The following is a 23178-nucleotide window of genomic DNA, read 5'->3' on the forward strand; positions in this document are numbered from 1 at the left end:
GTGCATAGCAAATTAAATCAACAGGTGTTTTCCAAATCATTATTTCACATTTCCATGCATGGCTCTCGAGTCTGACGGTGACGACCAAACGTTATAGTCATTTTGGCTAACTTGATATAAAACTTAAGGTTGTCTAAAATGTTGCGAAAAGATCCGTGTAGTCCAGGCCATCATTTGCAATGAAAATTACAACACTCTGAACTGCCTTTCAAGGACGCACAGGCCTTCTCTGCGTGACATTTTACATTAAATTAAGTATTAAATGCCTAAAAAATATATTGTAATTAAGAAAAATTTGAGAATTTTTTTCCCCTGTCTAGTTGGGACATTTATTAGGAAAAAAAGAAATTAGAAAGCTAATTGAAGTTAAACTCGCGTCTAAATGAAGAACGGCACCTAGACGTGCAGCTGCTACTGATGAAGAGGAACTGCTGGTGATGTGGTTGTAATTCAGGGAAATTTGCTCCAAAAGAGGTGTGTGGAGGCTTTGCAGCTGCGAAATGTAGAGTGAAAGTGGAAAGATGGAAGACTGATGGAAGAAAAGACATTCGGAGGAGCCAAGACTGTCTGATCAGTTCAAAGCTCTTTTCTTTTACGGAGGAACCATGCTGCTCCCTCTTTGGTTCTGCTTTTTTAAATGAGTTTATCACGCTATGAGGAGCTGCCTCTGCCAAAATGTAACGTTTTGCCCCTTTTGTCTGCGCTGAGCGCCTCAATTCGGTCTACATTTATTATTTTGACCTTTCGTTAGCAGGGGATAGACTTCAAAGTGGAACCTCTCTTTTGCTGTCTTTAAGGAGACCTTTGTGCTGTTGCGGTGTGTGGAGAGAACGTTTTTTTCTCCTCTTTTAAAAGTTTTGTTCCAGGGGCTGAGAAGAAAGCTGGACTCTGAGGGAATATTGAATGAAAATTAAAATCAATTAGGCTATGGACTTTTGAGAGCGTTTGGAAAGACGCCGTGCGAAAAAAGCCGAGATTTTCGAGTGAGAAAACGCTCTCAGTTGATGTGCAATTGAGATGAATGGGCTCTTCCTTTAATTACATTTGCTGTGGTCCTTCTGGTCGCTGTATTATACATAAAATGGTCGGCGTTTAATGCGTAAAAGTGGCTTGTAAGTTCTCTGGTGATCTTTAACCCAAACGATTAAAGTTATGATGAAGCGACATTACAGTTATCCATCAATAATAAAAAGTTTGAGCGGTTTCGTTTTAAAAAGCTGCTGATTTCATAAATCAACTTGAATTTAAGTTATTGAAAAACGAATACAAACAGCAATTATTAAAGTAACATTTAAAAGAATAAGCTGAAAAATGCTAGTTATTTAGAAGTCATCTTTTCTATCCATAGTGTGATGGGTTTCTTCAGGTCAGCAATGATTTTTTTTTTGGAAGAAGGTTAGATGATTTTTAAAGAGTTTTTCCTTTGATATGTTGATCCTGTAGTTGGTTAATAAAACTTATGCCGCACGAAACCCATTGCGCTGTATTTACAAACACTATACTTCGTCCTCCAAAACTATATTTTGCACTAGATCCAATTGAAACACTCAATAATATTACATTACACTTAAAAGTGTTTTATCAAATAGAATATATATTGTTTAAAAACATATATCACTGCATAAATGCTACAACAGCGAATGGATAAACTGAACGAGTGACTGAAAATACACCCACAGCACCATCTAGAGTGTACAAAGTGAAATTGCAAGGTCTTTTCCCAATGATTTTGAGTCAAATAATCAAATAATGGCCATATCAACACACAAAGTCAAATCAGGGGGGTTCTGTTGTACAGTAATTACAAACAGTTTAGAAAGGTTATTATTAATGCCATTTTCTCTCTCTCTTAGCTGCTAAAGTGTATATTAGTACAAAGAATGATTTGGTGTTTAAATTATACAGAGTTATACTGGATGCCTCTATTTATGGTGCATCAGCAAAGTAGGTTTCAAGGTGATAATACCAGAACATCAACAATACCCAGATATTGATTAGAAATGGGTAATGTATAAACTAACCTTAATTTCAACTTATTGAACTTCACGTACGTTTTCAGCAACACTTGATAAGAAAATTAAGGCAATGTAGAGTATTTTATTAACAGCATTTGATGCAAACTAAACACCATGGTATAAAATCACCATATTTTCTGCTGGAATTTTACTTGTCTTGGAAAGCAGCCTTTCTTTTCTCGACAAAAGCGGTCATGCCCTCCTTTCTGTCCTCCTGAAATTTAGAGCACAGCAAGTTCAAGAATGAAGTCATCTTTTTCCTCAAAAAAGGAAATGAATATGTGGAAGAAAAGTGACGCACCGTCGCAAAGGTTGCATGGAACAATCTCTTCTCAAGTCGATTGCCCTCAGCTAAAGTCAGTTCAAACGCTGTAATTAAAGGTCAAATAAGCTGTCAGTTTCTAAATGGCTGCACAGGACCTACTCGTGAGTGAGCTTCATTCATGAAACATGAGCAGAATATATTTCAACAGTAAAATTATCTCCTACCTGCGTTAACAGCTTCCTTTGCCATGGCTGAGACAAGTTTAGAATTGCCAGCTATTTTCTCTGCACATTTAATCGCTTCTGGAACCAGCTGATCCACAGGAAACACTTTACTCACCAGACCTGCAAAGACGAATACATTAGTCCACATCTTAAATTGAAATCAACAGTGAAAAAAAACAACAACAAAAAAACAAACCAGACTGTTTTGCCTCCTGAGCGGAGATTCGGTCTCCTGTGAGAACCATCTCCAATGCCAGGGATTTTCCCACTGCTCTTGTAAGCCTCTGAGTGCCACCAGCACCTGGAGCCAAAGAATTCATGCGATTTCAGATGCCTTGTTTTTTTTGTAATCCCAGTCATGATTATTTTTCAACAATTAATCAACATAAGCAAAAACTGATGCATTGTTGTACCAGGAATAGTCCCAAGCAGGATTTCTGGCTGTCCAAACTGTGCTTTCTCCCCAGCGTAGATTATGTCACACATCATGGCAAACTCACATCCTCCACCAAGCTGGACAGGATGATAACTTTATGTTTATGCTTGTAATTTAAGGTTTGAAAAGTCATTTTTGTGAATGCATTTAAAACACCTACCGCAAATCCATTCACAGCAGCAATAACAGGCTTTTTGACTGTTGAGACCCTATTCCAATGTGCCAAGAAGTTTCCACCATAGCACTCTTGAAAGGTCCGATTCTGCATCTCTTTAATATCAGCTCCAGCTATCAAAATGAAACTGTCAGTAAACACAAAAATCAGTCCAAAATACTAATTTCATAGACAAGTTCCACACCTGCAAAGGCTTTTTCGCTTCCTGTGATGACAATTGCTCCCACTTCGGTGTCAATTTCGAATGTATCAAGGGCTTTGCCCACCTCCAACATAAGCCCATCACAAAGAGCATTCAGGGCCTTTGGCCTGTTCAATTGGATGAAACCAACATTCTTTTTTTCACCCTTCTTGTCAACCACAATGTATTGAAACTGGCCACCTGCAATAGAGATAAAGATGGGGGCCAAATAAACTCACAATGGATCCATGCAACGGACTGATTTGGCATATATATGTGACCCTGGACCACAAAACCAGTCTTCAGTTGCACAGGTATATTTGTAGCAATAGCCAAAAATACATTGTATTTGTCAAAATGATCGATTCATTTTTCTTTTATGCCAAAATAATTTGGATATTAAGCAGAGATCATGTTTCATGAAAATATTTAGTAAATGTCCTACCGTAAATATAATAAAACGTAATTTTTGATTAGTAATATGCATTACTAAGAACTTCATTTAGACAACTTAATAGGCGTAGTTTTTGCGCCCTCAGATACCAGATATTCAAATTGTTGTATCTCGACCAAATATTGTCCTATCCTAACAAACCATAAGTCAGTGGAAAGCTTATTTATTCAGCTTTCAATTTTCAAAATGTCAAAATATTTACCCTTATGACTGGTTTTGTGGTGGAGGGTCATATATCACCTCAGTTATATCACCTCAGGCTGTCATTGCTTTTTATTTCGAAGATATCTCTGCTATTCGCACTATTATTATTTCTATTTTTAAATGTTTCAACTGTAAACAATGACACAAAAATGTAATTGCAGCTACTACAAAGCTCAGTTTTTCCATTATTTTCAAGCTGCAGGTACTAGTACACATTCAGCAGACACAGAACCAGCGCGGGCAATTGACGCAAGTTTCCAACCCCCCCCCCCCCCCCAAAAAAACACTGAAAAACATTGAAAACATTGAAACTTTAGTCATTAATTTTACGTAAACATTATTTATGTTACCTGAACTGCATTGCCTTGTTGCTGCTAATGCAGAAGGCAGCAGTTTACTGTGCTTGAGAAGTAACCCTGTGGATCTGCAGAGCAGCGCCATGGTTGTGCGGGGTCAACGGTAACACGGGGACGCTGAAGTCGCGCTGGTTGGCTGTCAGTGGTTACGTCAAGGCGTAGTCAGGATGCCAGATAGAGTGTTAGAAATCCCCCTTCCGTCATTTGACCACTGCTTACCGTACTAATAAAGGCGAGTGATTCTCTGCGTCTTTTTTAAATTTTATAATCCAGTTCTGAAGGAAGAGAGTACCTTCTTTCAGAGACTTTTTAAAAGGGTTTTCAATAATTTGACAAGACCTTGTTTTAATACAAGAATTATATAGAAAAGAATAAATGGCAACGTATTGTAGGTTTTGCTTGTATAGCTCTCTCTATTGGTCACTTTTGTGAATGAACTTCACTTCGTGCAAAATACAGTCGTGGCCAAAAGTTTTGAGAATGACACAAATATTAGTTTTCACAAAGTTTGCTGCTAAACTGCTTTTAGATCTTTGTTTCAGTTGTTTCTGTGATGTACTGAAATATAATTACAAGCACTTCATACGTTTCAAAGGCTTTTATCGACAATTACATGACATTTATGCAAAAAGTCAGTATTTGCAGTGTTGGCCCTTCTTTTTCAGGACCTCTGCAATTCGACTGGGCATGCTCTCAATCAACTTCTGGGCCAAATCCTGACTGATGGCAACCCATTCTTTCATAATCACTTCTTGGAGTTTGTCAGAATTAGTGGGTTTTTGTTTGTCTACCCGCCTCTTGAGGATTGACTACAAGTTCTCAATGGGATTAAGATCTTCACCAAACTGTTGTTGGAAGAAGTTGCTGTTGGAGGGTGTTTTGGTACCATTCTTTATTCATGGCTGTGTTTTTGGGCAAAATTGTGAGTGAGCCCACTCCCTTGGATGAGAAACAACCCCACACATGAATGGTCTCAGGATGCTTTACTGTTGGCATGACACAGGACTGATGGTAGCGCTCACCTTTTCTTCTCCAGACAAGCCTTTTTCCAGATGCCCCAAACAATCGGAAAGAGGCTTCATCGGAGAATATGACTTTGCCCCAGTCCTCAGCAGTCCATTCGCCATACTTTTTGCAGAAGATCAATCTGTCCCTGATGGTTTTTTTTTTTTTTTTTTTTGAAAAGTGGCTTCTTTGCTGCCCTTCTTGACACCAGGTCATCTTCCAAAAGTCTTGGCCTCACTGTGCGTGCAGATGCGCTCACACCTGCCTGCTGCCATTCCTGAGCAAGCTCTGCACTGGTGGCACTCCAATCCCGCAGCTGAATCCTCTTTAGGAGACGATCCTGGTGCTTGCTGGACTTTTTTGGACACCCTGAAGCCTTCTTAACAAGAATTGAACCTCTTTCCTTGAAGTTCTTGATGATCCTATAAATTGTTGATTTAGGTGTAATCTTAGTAGCCACAATATCCTTGCCTGTGAAGCCATTTTTATGCAATGCAATGCAATGATGGCTGCACGCGTTTCTTTGCAGGTCACCATGGTTAACAATGGAAAAACAATGATTTCAAGCATCACCCTCCTTTTAACATGTCAAGTCTGCCATTCTAACCCAATCAGCCTGACATAATGATCTCCAGCCTTGTGCTCGTCAACATTCTCACCTGAGTTAACAAGACGATTACTGAAATGATCTCAGCAGGTCCTTTAATGACTGCAATGAAATGCAGTGGAAAGTTTTTTTGGGGATTAAGTTGATTTTCATGGCAAAGAAGGACTATGCAATTCATCTGATCACTCTTCATAACATTCTGGAGTATATGCAAATTGCTATTATAAAAACTTAAGCAGCAACTTTTCCAATTTCCATTATTTATGTAATTCTCAAAACTTTTGGCCACGACTGTACACTGCCTTTTGCCTTTTTTGTATTGCCAGTAGAAAATGTGTAACATAAGGGTTAATTTGTGCGTAATGTTAATATGACTTTAAAACATGTTATACTTAGTCGATGAAGTAAAATATTTTTATTCTAAAATAAACGAAACCAACCAGTAGAGGGCACTTTATTCTTGCAATATACAGTATTTGCAGAGTTTGATGCTGTTTGCAGTCTTGCGTTTTGTTTGCACTGGCAAACCGCCTAGCAGTTTTAAAGGTCAGGTGAAGCTTATGTTGAATGCTTACACAGGACACATTAAATGACTTCAAAAAGTCTGTAAGGACTGATTTATTAGTCTGCAAATCCATTAGAAAAGCACCAAAACTCATGGAGGTTACAAAATTCACAAAATCTTGCCTTTAAAACCAAAACACAATGCATTCACATATCAACTTGTTCATGTTTATCTAGATGAAAAATGTCAAAACAGAATTTAACATATCCACCTTTTTCTTTTTGCAGAAGTAAGCCTATGGGTGGGACTTCTGGATCATTATTCACTATAGGGAAATAAGGAGAAGAATAACAATAAACTAAGTAAACCTGTTTGCACTACAAACCAGTGTGCTCATAATTAAGATAGCATAGTAAAACACACCAATTTGCAATATAAAGCAGCAAAACGAGCCTTTTTGTACAGCTAAAAATAGCTGGACCCAGATGAGACCGGAAGCCAGACCCATAAAACTTTCAAATGGTCATGTCCACTCTTACGGGAAGAAAAATGTGGATGGATAGATAGAGAGAAGAGATAAAAGAAAAATTCACAAGTGTACTTTTAGGTATTTGTAATGCACATTTTTATTCACACATACATTTTTCAACCAAATGCTACTTTTTAGTTGTACCGCATATATTGAAGTATTTTACATGGGATTCTGGAATGAATTATGAATTTATTGTTTGTTTTTTTATGGATTAGTTTCAATAGTAGCACTTGCTTCAATCACACATTAAGTGCATTACCAAAAAACATTTTTTCTTCGAAAAGTGCAACTCAAAATGTAAGTCTGTTGGTGTAAATCGTTAGTAATAATACAATTTTAGATCCCAAACACCAACGCCATATTTCAGTAGGCACATTTCTGATAAATACCAAGTTTTGAAAGCACACTGAACCAACTCTTCAGGTTTTAATTCATGAAAATGATTGTGCAACTACATCCAACATCATCACAAACTAACTCACTAACTAATAATGGGCCACTTAAGAAATACATAAACACATCTGAAAGTCTATTTAAATAAAAGAACTGACATATTAGGTTTGGAAAATCCAAAGGAAAAAGAAAAATGTACCATGCTACCTAGAGTATAAAGAAATCAACCAAAATGTTGATGAACTGAAACCAGTGAACAATCAGACTAAATATCACATACACCAAACAAACAAATAAACACTCTAGTGTTGAGACATTATTGCAGTAGCAAAAAAATATGTGTATATATATATATATAAAAAAAATGAAGCATACAGAGGCCCCGTTTAGTACATGTACATCCAAAGTTCGAAGGCTTAATATCAATAGTTTACAACCAGGACATTCATTTCCAACCCTCATAAACGTGAACCAGTTTGAAAGACTGTTAATTTTGAGATACAAGATAATAAAGACGGAAGCATTAGAACTGGTATCAGTAATTGGGGATATTCATATTTGTAGGATCATAGGGAGAAATGCACAATTGGTTCCATCTCGAATCAACTGTAAGTCACTTTGGATAACAGCGTCTGCTAAACACATTAATAAAATCTAATAACATACTTCTTAAAGCACAGTCAACACTATTGACATTCTCTCCTTATATGCTCTTTCTCACCTGTTATTTTTGTAAATGCACATTTCTCCCTCCCCATTTTTCAATCATCCAGGTTTAAGTTCACACTCATTGATCAGTGACTATGATGCTCATAATGTTCAACATTTAAACGTTAAAACAGCACCAGACAGAATGAAGCTCACAACTCACAGATTTAGCAGTTAAACAGCAATACTGTTAAGTGTATCATATTGGTCCAGATGACCACGTTTCATTTGCTAAATGTCATATCAAAGTGCGTTTGCCACAACATGTCAGATAGATGTGTGGTCAAGGACCATATTGCTTGTGCTGCCGTACCGATTCTCAATTAAACGATCTCTGCACGAGTTTGTGACAAACAATTGCAGAGAAAATCACCTACTTCACATTAAATGTACAATATTTAGCTGGAGTGCCTTCTCAATGGATTAAAGATCTTAATAGAAGTTTCCTATTGCACTCGGACGTAATAAATATTCTGACTTCAATGTTGATCAAACGTTGATGAGGGCAAATGTTTTTTGGCTGGTGTGAAGTACTCTCTGGTGTATAATGGCATAATTCCATCACATTAAATTCAGTCAAGTAGATCAACCAGTAAAGCAGACAATAACAACAGCCCTTCAACTTCATCTCATAACTGCCTCCATTTCCACGTGTTCCAGACTGAGTAGAAGCATAATATTAGAAAATATTACAATAGCGACCATAATACTGAATATAATACTGACTGATGAGAACCACTGCTGAGCCTTTCAGTTTGGGGTCAGTAAGTTTTTTGAATACAACTTAATATCACAGTTTCCACAAAAATATTAAGCAGAGCTTATTTTTTCAGCATTGATGAGAAATGTTTCTTCAGCACCAAATCAGCATATCAGAATGATTTCTGAAGGATCGTGTGCCACTGAACACACAGAGTGAAAATTCAACTTTGCCATCTATAAGCTACATTTTAAAATGAAGTAAAATGGGAAAGCTTTTAACTTGAATTTTCACAATATTGCTGTTATTACTGCAATTACCATCAAAAAATGCAGTCTTGGTAAGCTTAAAGGGTTAGTTCACCCAAAAATGAAATTTCTCTCATTAATTACTCACCCTCATGTCGTTCCAAACTTCATCTTCAGAACACAAATTAAGATATTTTTGATGAAATCTGAAAACTTTCTGACCCTGAATAAACAGCAACGCAACTGACACAGAAAGGTAGTAAGGACATTGATAAAATAGTCCATGTGACACCAGTGGTTCAACCTTAATTTTATGAAACTACGAGAATACTTTTTGTGTGCAAAGAAAACTAAATCAAAGGAAATGACGTGATGTGTGGCCAAGTATGGTGACCCATACTCAATTTGTGCTCTGCATTTAACCCATCCAAGTGCACACACACAGTAGCGTGTTAAGGGTCTCACCTCAGTCATGGTATTGAAGGTGGAAGAAAGCACTGGTTATTCACTTCCCCCCACCTACAATCCCTGACGGACACAAGACTCGAACCCACAACCTTCGAGTTACAAGTCTGACTCTCTAACCATTAGGCCATGACTACCCCTTGACAGACTAACGACTTTATTCAACCTCGTGGCATAGTTCACTGTCATTATCAAGAGTACCACAGCGCACTGGGAGAGAAGAAATTGTAAAATAAAGTCGTTATTTTAATTTTCTTTGTGCACAAAAACTATTCTTGTAGCGTCTTAAAACCACTGTCACATTGACTATTTTAACGACATCCTTACTACCTTTCTGTGCCTTGTCTAGGGTAGGACCCTTGCTGTGTATGGAGGGTAAGAGAGCTCTCGGATGTCATTAAAAATATCTTAATTTGTGTTCTGAAGATGAACAAATGTATTACGGGTTAGGAACGACATGAAGGTGAGTAATTAGTGACAGAATTTTCATTTTTGGGTAAACTATCCCTTTAAGAGACTTCTTTCTAAAACCTTTTTATTAAAAATAAAATCCTACCGACCCCAAACTTTTGAACAGTAGTGTTTATATGCATATCATGCTTATAATGAATGAAATGAACGCAAATCAAGAAGTATTTTTCGAATATTGTCATGTAATAAGTAGCAATAATCACTGCTGATATACTAATCCAATCCTACATGTGGAAGTTGAGCAGAAGACAATCAAGTGGACAGCATTGTGGGTGTACAGGGCTCAATAGCACTGCTGAATACAAGAAATTTGCTGACCCTCAACTATGTCTTTATATTAAGTATAGGAGTACAAAGGAGGAAAGAATAATAGTTTTTTTGACGCCTGAAGATGCTCACTCACTTTACACCCACAGCTACAATATCACAAAGCCTATCAGTGGATGAGGGTACATTCAAGAAACAATTCAGCCCTGGTATATCTGCTCCTTCAACATTTACGAGGTGCTTATAATAAAATGTAAACAGATAAGCGGAGTTATTTTTTGCAAAATCGCTGCACTGAAGTCATTCCTCACAGAAAACAAATGTAATTTAAACATCTGTGTCCTAAAGCAATAATTTGTTGGTTTGGTTGCCATTATATTGTTGTACTTAAATACTGTGCTGGTTTGGAAGAGAATGACTGGATGATTCCATTTCCAAAAATAAAATCTTCCTCTACCTCAAATTAAATAATCATCATGTGACATTCCACAATATGTCAGTGTAACATATTATACATCTCCCAACAAATTAATAGTTGCAATGAGCAGACACAGGAAATTTAAGGTATGCCATTTAAATGTCTACCATAATTCCTACTACACAATTTAGAGACAAAATAACATCTTCCTTCCAAAATATTTTAATTAAGGTTAAATAAAGCAAATTAAACCCAGGTGGAATGGCAAATGCTAAATCTGAACTCCTGTGTTCTAGCAGCCAAAGCCATTTTATAATAATTTAAAGTAAATTTGTCATCACTCTGAAATAAAGTAAAATCAACATTATCGGATTTCCTGAGTTTTGGATCATTTTGAAACTACACTGCTAGACTACAAGCACAAGTACATTGGCAGTGTCTATGAAGAGCAGCTAAATCCCAGTGGCGTATGTTACTGCCACAGAGTGCATATCAAAGTGTGCGATCCCTGAAAAATTATTGAAGCTAAACAAATAAGCTACAATGTGAAGCAGATACTGGAAAACACACATCTGATATTGCAACCGTTCACCAACCTGTTATGACACAATACTCAGAAATCATTACAATGTGAGGTTAGAGGGCAAAAGAGAAGTGAAAATGCAGATGTTGGTGATGTCTTTGTTGTGTGAGCTGCGGCAAACGCACAGGTGCAGACGGTCACCTGTGAGAAGTCCTTTCTGGCGCGTGCTCAGGTGTGCTCAGTTAGCCCAGCTTGGTGATCTGAAGACTCCCAACTATCCGGATCATATTAATGGCCGTCAAAGACTTTATTTTGTGATAAAAGTCAAACAGCTGGTGTCCATCGACAAAGATCCTAAAACGCTGGTGCTCACAATGGATCTCAATCTGTATAAAGAGGGAAAGGAGAGGAGAGAAAGAGCGAAATGAGATCAAATCAAAAGAATCCTTTGTCAGTCACTGAGACACATTGTGGATAGTGTGCTGAAAGGAAGTGCTTGTCTTGCTTTGCATGACTGCTTATCTCAGCTCAACATTTGGAAACAGTGACCCATTTTTTGCTTTGCCTTCAACCCCAATTACAAACAATAAGCACTCATTATCTTCAAGCATCTTTACCCACTTTGGTCGTACAACTCTCTGCCATACGCAATAATTCTGTAATTGCCCATTATAAAGGAAAAAACTGACATGAAGAAGCAGTCATAATTTCTGGGGAAAAAAATGACAATAATATACATACACACACACTACTGTTAAAAAGTTTGGGATCAGTAAAAGATCAAGGTTTTTGAAAGAAGTGCTCACAAATGTTGCATTTATCTGATCAAAATACAATAAACAGTAATATTATAATAATAATAATAATACTATTATGTCATTCTACTTTGTTTTACTACATTTTAAAAAGGTAATTTACTTATGTGATGGCAAAGCTGAATTTTTAATTATATGCCAATTATAATGCGCTCATTATAATAAGTCAATTGATTTTGTGTATTAGAAACATTTTATATTATCAGCGTTTCTAAAACAGTTTAATATTTTTAATATGTAACCCTGGAGCTCAAAAGTCATAAGGGTTTTTTTAAAATTGAGATTTATACATCAACTTGTTAGGATAGGACAATATTTGGTTGAGATATAACCATTTGAAAATCTGAGGGTGCAAAAAAAAATAAAAAATAAAAAAAATAATCAAAATCAAAGTATTGAGAAAATTGCCTTTAAAGTAGTCCAAATGAAGTCCTTGGCAATGCGTATAACTAATCAAATTAGTTTGGATACATTTACAGTAAGAAATTTACAACGTATATCCATGGAACATGATTTTTACTTTATATCCTAAAGATTTTTGGCACACAATAAAAAAAAAAAAATATTCACCCATACAATTTATTATACTACTTATTATATATAGATTATAGATTATTTGGTGAAAACAAAGTTCAAAAGAAAACCATTTAAAATATAGATTATTTGTAACATTATAAACACATTTGCTGTTATATTTAATTAATTTAATGTATGCCCTATGAATAAAAGTATAAAGCAAAAGTATAAATAAAAGTTTAAAAAGCATAAACAAAAACACCTGGGCTGGGTTCTCCGAAACCACCTTAACGCTACGTCGTTCTTAAGTTGTACCTTAAGAAGTACCTTATCGTTAATATGTGTTTTCCGAAACCTTCTTAGTTAAGTATACCTTCTTTAAGTCATACGTTCGTAAGGTTGGTCTGGAGCGCTCTTAGCTATACCTTACCGCTGCTGGCGGTTCATACCGCTAGTGGGCACCACGCAAAAAGCTTTTTTACATCGCAGTTTAATTACAAATAGAAAATTTTATATGAACATTTAATATAAAATCTGATTTAGTATTAAAATTGCATTTTTTACTTTAAAATTTTACACATAAAATACTTAAGTTGTTATAGCCTACTACACCCAGTGTCAAGTCACCTTTATTTATATAGCGCTTTTAACAATACAGATTGTGTCAAAGCAACTGCACAGTATTTAAACAGCACAATAGTGTGTAAGTAACGCATTATTGTAAACAATCAATTTTCAGTAAAAGGCATTTCATCAATGAATTCAGTGATATCATCATCCAGTTCAGTTCAAATAGTATACGGTATCGCTGGAAAGTGTCCCCAACTAAGCAAGCCAGAGGCGACAGCGGTAAGGAACCAAAACTCCACAGGTGACAGAAATGGAGAAAAAACCTTGGGAGAAACCAGGCTCAGTCGGGGGACCAGTTCTGGCCAGTGTATGGAAGTGTTTTCATTAATAAAGTTTCCATGGTTGTTAGCTTTTTTTAATTACTATCTCGAGGCACATCAGCAGGCGAACCATTTGACAGAAAAGGCTATGAGTCTATATAAAGAAAGATGAGTTTACACAAACTTTATAGCTATGGCAGCGAGACCGTGAGTACTTGTTTTAAATCAAAGACGGCGCCGTGCGTGGAGAGTAATAGTGTGTAATGCATACGCCAAAGTCCAATTTTGCGTGCATATGATACGCCAATCCTTCCCATTAACTTCAATGGAGAGAGGATGCATACAAATACCACGCATCATCTTTTATATCATCTATATAAAAGATGATGCGTGGTATTTATACGCATCCTCTCTCCATTGAAGTTAATTGGAAGGATTGGCGTATCATATGCACGCAAAATTGGACTTTGGCTTATGCATTACACGCTATTGCAAAGTCGTGTTATTCGTACGCAAAATGATGAGAATAAGTTGAAACACATACACATGTATTTCTGCATGTACATATTTCATTGAGCCCCGATAAATGCAGTTTGTACTATTTCTAAAACGCTTCTTTATTAAAAAAAAACATTGTTTTCTCAATACTTTACCTATACCGCTGTGAAAGAAAGAGCGCACAATCGATCACCGAGGCATCGATATCAACCTATTCAGCACCTCCACCGTGGACAGCACCTGCTAAGGTCGCACTTAAGAAGGTTTACCTTAAGCAATATCCTAAGGTATAGTTTGGAGAACACACGTAGGAAAGGTATAGCTGTAGTTAAGGTGTACCTTTTGAGTCTTCGTAGCACGCTAAGAGACAACGTTATCGGAGAACGCAGCCCTGAACTCAAACTTTTAAACAGTAATAAATGCAACAAGGCAGCTGCCATCAGTTTTGCACACAACCCTGGACTCATGCTTTGTGCAGATTAGAGATCTCAGATTAGAGAGCATGTAGATGTCAGCGTTTCAGCTCATTACCCTAAAAGGCTGGTCCGGGATGAAGGGGAAGTAAGCTATGGGTGCCTCTTCCTCACTCCATTTCCCAGAAAGCCGTGCATTCCTCAGGAACTGCCTTTCGGTGAATCGAGCGCTGAGTTTAAGGGCCACATCAGTGAGCTTCTCCTCATCATCCTTCTCCTCATTGTGGCCACAGGTTAAACTGATGTCAAAGCTGTGCAAAAAAACAAAAACAAACATTAAGCATGTAAACAGACAATTTCTGCTGCAATGGTCTTCATTTTTAAAGATTTATTCATCTGTAATAATTTTCATATGTTATGTCATCATAAGCATATGACTCTTCTTTAGTGGTAATAATGTTGCATGAAGCATTACAAACTGTGTGCCAACACATTACAGAGAAATAGCATACATCTATTTTACATGAATTCATAGTAATTTAGGCCTGCATTGGCATCCGTTCTCACACTGAATGAGCATCACAGTGCATTCCTAATGCAATTCCAGTCTGTTTAGAAAGTCTGAATTCCTGAGCTCAAATTATACATTAGTACCACTTAACCATTGATATATCAGGACCATAATGTGCATGCTTAATTAAAATGCTGCATAATTACAATTTAAAGACTAAACTACCAATTAAACAAACTGCTCCATCTCCTTAGGCCAGGAACAATTACTATACTCCAAAAAACAGAACACCAGCACATTCAACTCCTTGAGCTCAATTGGAATTGCCTAAATGATTCCCAGGGAACATTATGTATATCCTTAATGCTATGCAAGTCACTTTGGATAAAAGTGTCTCCCAAATGCATACATGTAAATCGCAACAAACACTTTGGAACTAGTTTTAAAGAAACATTAGACAAATACACTACCGTTTAAAGGTTTGAAGTTAGAAAAATTTATATTTAAATAAATTAAATTAATATTTTTCAGCTAGGATGAATTACACTTATCAAGTTATAAAAAAAAAAAAGTATAACGTTACAAAAGACGTCAAAATGCAGCCGTTTTGAACTTTTTATTCAAAGAATCCTGAAGGCTAAAGGTACCACAGCAGCACAACTGTTTTCAACATTAGAAATGTTTCTTAAGCAGCAAACCAGCATATTAGAAGGATTTCTGTAGGATCATGTGAAAGACTGGAGTAACAGCTGCTTTTCTAACACCAGACTAAGTTACATTTTAAAATGTATTCAAAAAAAAAATCCACATTACTGTTTTTAGTGTATTTTGATCAAATACTGTATATGAAGACTTGGTGAGCAAAAAACATTTTTCAATTTAAAAGAAAAAAAAAATCATTTTACCAACCCCAAATTTTGAACAGTAGTGTAATATCACAAACGAGTGTTAAATCTTTTCAGCCTTGCCCATTCTTAGGCTCTCATACGGTTCATGCCTGTTGGTGCTCCACTGCCTTATGATACCTAAATACTTAATTTAATTAATAAAACATACATAAATATTTCACTCTATAGCACAGCTCTGCTAGTGGAGAGAGTCCTGTTGGAGTTCTGACATCAGTCAGTTTTAAAAACTGCAAGCATATGCATAAATGAAGCAGCAGTGCAACTGCAACAACATGAATGGTGACTGTTAATGTTAGTAAATGTACCCCTAAAGGTATATGGGCCATGCTACAGAATTGGTGTAAACTGCTGTCCCACAACCAAGAAACACATTTAAAAGCATTGAAGTATTTAAATCTTAGTTGTTTGCTAAGATCCATCTACTGAAACCCACAATAACATTTAAAATATCAGTATACTTAATATATATATGAAATCATAATTTATTGGGTACTTCCTGAACCATAACCCCTAAATGTTTAACTTATGAAAATGATATTGAAATAATAGAAAATATTAAATATTTAAATAATATTGTATTTTTTATTGTCGTTTTTAAAATTATCTAAAATTCTCTACTGAAACAGTCACGACCAAAACATGTCATCATTGTTTCAGCAGTGACAAAAGGGAACACATGAAGCTTTGTTTGGGGGAAATAAACAATTTTAGTACAGAAAATGTGCAGTCACAACCGAAACATGGGATGCTTTGTCAAAAATAAAGTATAGGGGAGAGTGGGGACAGTTGCAACGTGTGGCAGTTGCAACATTGCTCATTTCTTTAAGCAGGAATAAAATACAGTGATAATATTCCTACTGCACATGCACATCCTGGAAGAAATCAGTCACATGTGATCATTCCTTCTACCCAAAATTTTTTTAAAGATTAGATTTTTGGTCATAGTGTCTAAGTTGTTTGTGTGACGAATTGTAAAAACAATAACATTTTAATCTGTGCATTCTTAGTTTCTAATAGGCATAGCTAGCATGTGCCAATGATATGTTGTCAAGCTAATATACCAATTTTTATAAAAGCTTGCCATAACATTACATAGTTGTAATTTTATAATGATAATACTAATGAACCCCTTTAACAGTTAGTTATCTCTCCTTCTTTTAAGTGAATAGGTAAAAAATCTACTTGTTACTTAATGTTTTTAATTTACCATTCTTTGTTTTGTTTTGTTTTTTACAGCTAATTTACCTTATTGAAGACCGTGACTGTGAACAAATAAAATAAAGAAATTGCAAAATTACATTTAAGAATGATTTCATTACATTTTATTGAATGTTGCAACAGTCCCCTATTGTGGGGACAGTTGCAACATTTCACTTTGTCTATTTAAGCGTAAAGTGTACGTTTATTATAATATATACACATGTTGCAGCAATATGGGTGAGTAGCTGACAGATGCGGCTTTATTGTATTAAAATTTCGGCTTTCTAATACAAACAGTCTCTGAGAAACTAAAGGAAATGCAGAAAGTGTTGCAACCGTCCCCACTCTCCCCTACTGTATTATCAACTAAGATGTTATGATAGTTTTTGGTTCAATGTATATTCAAACAATTAAATCCTTAATTTTGAAATCAATATGATCAACTTTTTGCCTTTTACAAAGAATTCAAAATACAACAAATCTCATAACTTACATTTGAAATATTGTAAAAAATGTAATTGTTATTGATTTACCTCTGAATTTTTTTTTAATAAAATAGCAAAAATATATATTTACAGTGTATATGCAAGCAAATTCTTAATAGGTCAATATAACCCTTCTAATTAAATTTTTACATAACTGTGTTTCGGTAGTGACAACTTTGGGGAGAGGACAAGTATTCCAAAACTTTCTGAAAATACAATATGAGAATTAACTGCACAATTACTAGAAATGTACCTTGGATATTATAAAATTTGCATACATAAAAATTCTGTAGAATGGCCCATATACACCCTACCACAGAAGAAACTCATACAGGCTGGAACAACATAAGGTGAACGTGAACTAGCTGTAAATCAAAAGATTTACAACTGATTATTTGGATCAACATATTAAACTGTAAAGTTTCCAAGACACACCCAATGCTCTCATAGTTTTGATATTTGTTTGCTTAACAACTAATGTAAACACCCATCATTACTAAGCAGTGCTCACACCTTTGTGTGTGTATCAAGCAGATCTACAACCCAAAGGAATCTGAAACAAGAGGCTTGTTTCTCAAAGCATAGTGCTGCCTATCTGGACAACATATAGATGCCGTTTAAGGAAGCCTACAAGGGTTTGAGACAGAGCTTCTGTCTGATGTAACTATTTGCAACTGATACAATGAGTCCATTCTTAAATATTCAATTTTGACATGAAAACATACCTGTCTGGCTCTGGATCAATAATGCCCATTATAATGATTTTCTTCCCAGGCCTCATCCCACCTCTGATCCTTCCACTGAAAGGAACTGTCTGGTATATCAGATGGAGAACAAAAATCATGAATGTAACAGAAACTACAGCATAAGGTAACAACGATGAGTTTTAAAACATCTACTCTACCAGAATACGAGAGATGTCTTCTTTATCAGGGGAGATAAGCCCAGAATCTCCAAACGAATTATTAAGGTGAAGATCATCTTCGATGTTCTTCAGGTGAGAAAGAGAAGATTTGAAAAAGCAATAAAACACAAGCGCTGTAATGCAGATGCACATGCAGATTTTAACAATAAAACGACACGCCTTCTACATCTGTATTCAGCTTTAAAGACAAATAGTAAAACAGGATGTGGACTAAATACATAGAGCTACACAAAGGCTTAATATAATCTGTCCATTGCGGTCTTCCAAGTCTGCAGTACGAATATTTCAACAAAATCATTATGATTTTTTTCAACTCTAGGTATGAGAGATGAACGAGTCATCGCATCTCATGTGGTGCATGCGGATTACCACAGCGCTTTTTTTTTAAATTAAACATACCTATTTTATTAACAATAACGGCTATTTTAATGAAAAGCTGAAGCATTTTAAGATTACAGAGGTATTTGTGACTTACTATCGCGTCCTTTTCCATGCTCGCCACCGCCATCTTGAACAAAATACCATAGGATGCTTATCAAAGGCGGTCCAGCCCTGGAATCTGTCAGTGTAGTGGCAGACTGGACAGGGAGCTGCAAGGTGCCTAAGTTCAAGAAGAGAACTGTAAAACAAACAGAAATTCTCGAAACGAATTCAGAAACAACTCTATTGTGTCGCGTGTGAAAGAAATATGCTGACGCGGATTATCGTACGGGTGGAGGTTAATCCTGCCTCCATATGAACCTAATCTGCTCAAATCTCATTGGATCTGAACATAATTACCAACAGAACAATGAGTGGCCACATTTTAACACTTTTTGTTTTAAAACATGGTGATTTTCTTTCCTTAACGGTCTGGGATAATGACACTGAAATTTGTAATGTTGTTTGTAATAATTCAGTATTTTGTTAATACTGGCGGAATATTTGTTGGCTGGTAAACATATAAATAGCTTCGCTTTTTTGTTTGCTGTGTTGGATTTTGCTGATTCTTTCTGAGTGAAAGAATTTACATTGTTCCAATATGTTTCTGATCTTTGAAATGTGCGCCCTCAATGAGCGGGGAAAGGAAGACCCCTAGTGGCACTTGGCACTAATGGCACCTAATATCAGTAGTGTTCGTGTTAAAGGAATAGTTCACACAAAAGTGATAATTTGCTGAACATTTAACTCACCCTCAGGCCATCCAAGATGTAAATGAGTGCATCAGAACAGATGTGGTGAAGTTTAGCATTAAAGCAATAATCATTAAGGCATTTACAACGTTAGAATGTTGCTTTTGGCCAAAATACTGCGTAGGCTAATAACTATCCATTTATGGATATTGATTATTAGTGTAGCTTTGAATCTTAATATTACACAAATCATCATAATCATCATCATGATGATTTCATTCAGTGGTTAAAAACCTTTCAGTCGTATTAAGACTTATCACTTAATTGATATTAACCAAGCACCATAATCGTAGCCAGAAACCAACAGTTCTTTACAGCTCTGTGTGGTTTGTGCCTAAAGTCAGAACATGGCTATTTTTGACTGGCCATCAATGGAGAAATATGCTTTTCAGAAGCAGCTAGTGTAGTTACAGCATCCACCAGCAGAGGCTAACAAAGTCCAACTAGGCCAGACAAACCCTGACCCTTGGTACAAACTGTTAACTGTGCAGTTGACCAACTAAATTGGAGCTGGAGGTTTTGGTCAGAGAGTGGTTCTGTGGTGGCTGAACTTACCATAAAATAAGTTGGTGTTAAGTTAGATAACTTATATAAGGATTCCACTTCCCCCTGGCCCCACATTCATTCAAAACAAAAAAACATTATTATTATTATTATTGTATACATTCTAAACACATTTTATTTGTTTTATTTATTTATTTATTTTCAGAACACTTTTCCTGTGTGCAGGGTCATGGTGATGCTGGATCCTGTTCAAACACATTAATTTGTATTATTTTATTTTATTTTATTTTCAAACCACTTTTCATATATGTAGGGTCACAGAGATGTTAGATCCTATTCAAACACATTTTTTTATTTTATTTCATTTATTATTTTCAAACCCTTTTTCCCCTATATGCATGATCACTGGGATGCCGGATCGTTTTCAAACACATTCATTTTTATTTTATTTTATTTATTTATTTATTTTTAATTATTATTCTTATTTTATTTTTATTCTTATTTTATTTTTATGATTTATCCTTTTTCCATATTTTTCCTATATGCAGGGTCATGGGGATGCTGGATCCTATTAAAACACATTCATTTTTATTTTTAAAATTTATTTTATTTTATTTTAATTTATTTTAAAACCACCTTTCATATATGCAGGGTCACAGGGATGTTGGATCCTATTTAAACACAATTTTTAATTTTATTTATTATTTTCAAACCCTTTTTTTCAGTATGCATGATCACAGGATGCTGGATCATTTTCAAACACATTCATTTTTATTTTTAAACTTTATTTTATTTTATTTTCAAACCGCATTTCATATATGCAGGGTCACATGGATGTTGGATCCTATTCAAACACAATTTTTTATTTTATTTATTATTTTCAAACCCCTTTTTTTCAATATGCATGATCACGGGATGCTTGATCATTTTCAAACACATTCATTTTTATTTTTTAATTTTATTTTAATTAAATTTTTTTCCAGGGTCACAGGGATGCTGAATCCTGTTCAAACACATTAATTTTCATTTATTTATTTTTATTAATTTATTTAATTATTTTTCAAACCACTTTTTCTATGTGCTGGGTGATGGGGATGCTGGATCCTATTCAATCACATTTTTTTCTTTTTTTTTCTTGAACAACTTTTCCTATGTGCAGGGTTACGGGGATGTCATTTTATATATGTTATATTTCAAAATATTTATTTAACTTTATTTTATATATTTTCTAATTTATTCAATTCAATTTTACTTTATTGTATTTTGAGTCATTACCTCATGCGCTTTTAGAACTAATGAATATTCGTTAACAAAGTGTGGACTTTTGGGTGCCAGCAAAAGGCTGCATGCACTGTGACCTGCTCTGTCCAAAAGTGTATTTGAGCATGCAAATTTAATAAGTGTTTATTTAGCAGGGCCAGCCTGTAATTAGGTTAATGCTGCAGTCGGTCTGCACTGCTCTCCCACAGCTTCATTCTCCTCACCTGCTCAGGCGGAAAGCACCACAGACGGACCTGGCACTGCCCACCATGCTCTGATCGTGCCCGCTTGGGCCTGCTGGACACCTCTCCCACCTGCCACAAATGATGCCAATGTCTGATCCTCCAACTGACATTAACTGTCACCCACTAATGCTGTTGGATATCGAAAATGAAAGAAATAAACATCTGGTGAACATTTGTAATAAACTTCAGGATGTCATATTCAAGATGTTTCATTCAGCTTCCCCTGTATCAATATATTGAAATCAGTTTCTTTTTATCTGTCTCGCTCCCTCACTGAATATGGCTTATTGTGTGTTTTTGTGAATGTCAAGCTCCCACACACTTCCTCACACCCACTCTCTCCATGTAGCAGCTGTGTGTGGTCTGTTTCTTACTTCCTGTTCTGCTCCTCACTCAGGGCCTTTCCCCTCAACACACACACACACACACACACACACACACACGGACACAAATACAAGATCACATGAATTTATGTACAGTCACATGTCTGCCAAAACATCACAAACGCATTCACAGCAGCACACCGTATGAAATTGTTTAAAACGAATTGATTTGAATGAACCATCTGATAGCGAATGTGTTATGCAATAGGTTTAAAAATCCAGCAAGTCTGACAGTCTTGGCTCCATCCTTTAGGGCTCAGCGTCCTTCATAATAATTAACTCTCAGTGACCTTTGATACAAATGTAACCCGGCATAAGCTCACTGTTATATGGCACAAACTGTCATTCTAGTGACACTTCTAAGCTCCAGTGGAGTCTGTATATCTGCTGCCTTTAAATCTTATAGTATCCACTATAGTTTTAATTCACAGCCATTGTTTGTGTTTCAGGTAACTTTAAAAAGTATTTCATTACATAAATGTAATAGATTTGATTTATTTATTATATTTTACATTTATCAAGTCAAAAATATTATTTTTTATGGCTAAATCATAATAAATAAATTTATTGAATTTACTAAATTCCAAATTGCAACAAATGGAAAGCTTCTTTACAGTAAATAGAACAATAACAGACTGTATTCTGACATTAAAACATTCGAACAAAAATCCTTCAGGCCCCACCAAATTTTTGGTTTTTCAGTATTTTTGTGTATTTCAACCCTTTCCAACAATGACTATATGATTGTGAGATCCATCTTTTCACCCTAAGGAACTCATACAACTATTACAGAAGGTTCAAATGCTCACTGATGCTTCAGAAGGAAAAACTATGCACCTGGGGGGTGAAAACTTTTGAACATAATGAGGATGTGTACATTTTCCTCATTTTGCCTAAATATCAGATATTTTTTTTCATTTAGTACTGCCCTTCAGAAGCTACAGAAGATACTTAAATGTTCCCCAGAAGACAAAATAAGTTAAATTTACCCTTATCTTCAAATCGAAAGAGTTTGAACTTTCTGTAATAGTTGCATATGATTCCCTCAGTTGTCCTCAATGTGAAAAGATGCATCTCAAAATCATACAGTCATTGTTGGAAGGGTTCAAATACACAAAAATGCTGAAAAACCAAAGAATTTGTGGGACCTGAAGGATTTTTCTGAAGAACAGCAGGCGGTTCAACTGTTCAGGACAAACAAGGGACTCATGGACAACTATCACTAAACAAAAAAAACATTCAGGTAAAAACGGTATTAAGAATCAAGTGTATGTAAACTTTTGAACAAGGTCATTTCTGTA

General features: G+C 35.7%; 2 protein-coding genes across 2 annotated transcripts; both read right to left on the bottom strand.

Moving 5' to 3' along the window:
• Window positions 1-2077: 2077 nt before the first annotated feature.
• Window positions 2078-4440, bottom strand: echs1 (enoyl CoA hydratase, short chain, 1, mitochondrial). The gene is made up of 8 exons (XM_073833950.1): window positions 4305-4440; window positions 3300-3497; window positions 3101-3228; window positions 2918-3017; window positions 2701-2805; window positions 2505-2624; window positions 2317-2384; window positions 2078-2229 (listed from the first exon to the last, which is right to left on the bottom strand). The coding sequence occupies exons 1-8, from the start codon at window positions 4393-4395 to the stop codon at window positions 2164-2166; spliced, it is 876 nt and encodes a 291-aa protein (XP_073690051.1). The 5' UTR covers window positions 4396-4440; the 3' UTR covers window positions 2078-2163.
• Window positions 4441-7028: 2588 nt separating this feature from the next.
• On the bottom strand, window positions 7029-19033 carry lgalslb (lectin, galactoside-binding-like b). The gene is made up of 5 exons (XM_073833953.1): window positions 18789-19033; window positions 18293-18379; window positions 18114-18202; window positions 14403-14595; window positions 7029-11538 (listed from the first exon to the last, which is right to left on the bottom strand). The coding sequence occupies exons 1-5, from the start codon at window positions 18819-18821 to the stop codon at window positions 11395-11397; spliced, it is 546 nt and encodes a 181-aa protein (XP_073690054.1). The 5' UTR covers window positions 18822-19033; the 3' UTR covers window positions 7029-11394.
• Between the last annotated feature and the right edge of the window lie 4145 nt (window positions 19034-23178).

The sequence above is a fragment of the Garra rufa genome, chromosome 2, assembly GCF_049309525.1.
Source record: "Garra rufa chromosome 2, GarRuf1.0, whole genome shotgun sequence".
Classification (NCBI taxonomy): Eukaryota; Metazoa; Chordata; class Actinopteri; order Cypriniformes; family Cyprinidae; genus Garra; species Garra rufa.

Excerpts from the sequence above, each read along its gene's own strand:
- echs1 (XM_073833950.1), bottom strand. The coding sequence starts at position 4,395 with ATGGCGCTGCTCTGCAGATCCACAGGGTTACTTCTCAAGCACAGTAAA. Across the intron at positions 3,018-3,100 it reads CTGCTGTGAATGGATTTGCG|CTTGGTGGAGGATGTGAGTT; the intron begins GTAGGTGTTTTA and ends CATCCTGTCCAG. Across the intron at positions 2,806-2,917 it reads CCTGCTTGGGACTATTCCTG|GTGCTGGTGGCACTCAGAGG; the intron begins GTACAACAATGC and ends CTTTGGCTCCAG.
- lgalslb (XM_073833953.1), bottom strand. The coding sequence starts at position 18,821 with ATGGCGGTGGCGAGCATGGAAAAGGACGCGATA. Across the intron at positions 18,380-18,788 it reads GCATGGAAAAGGACGCGATA|AACATCGAAGATGATCTTCA; the intron begins GTAAGTCACAAA and ends TCTCACCTGAAG. Across the intron at positions 14,596-18,113 it reads ATTGATCCAGAGCCAGACAG|CTTTGACATCAGTTTAACCT; the intron begins GTATGTTTTCAT and ends TTTTTTGCACAG.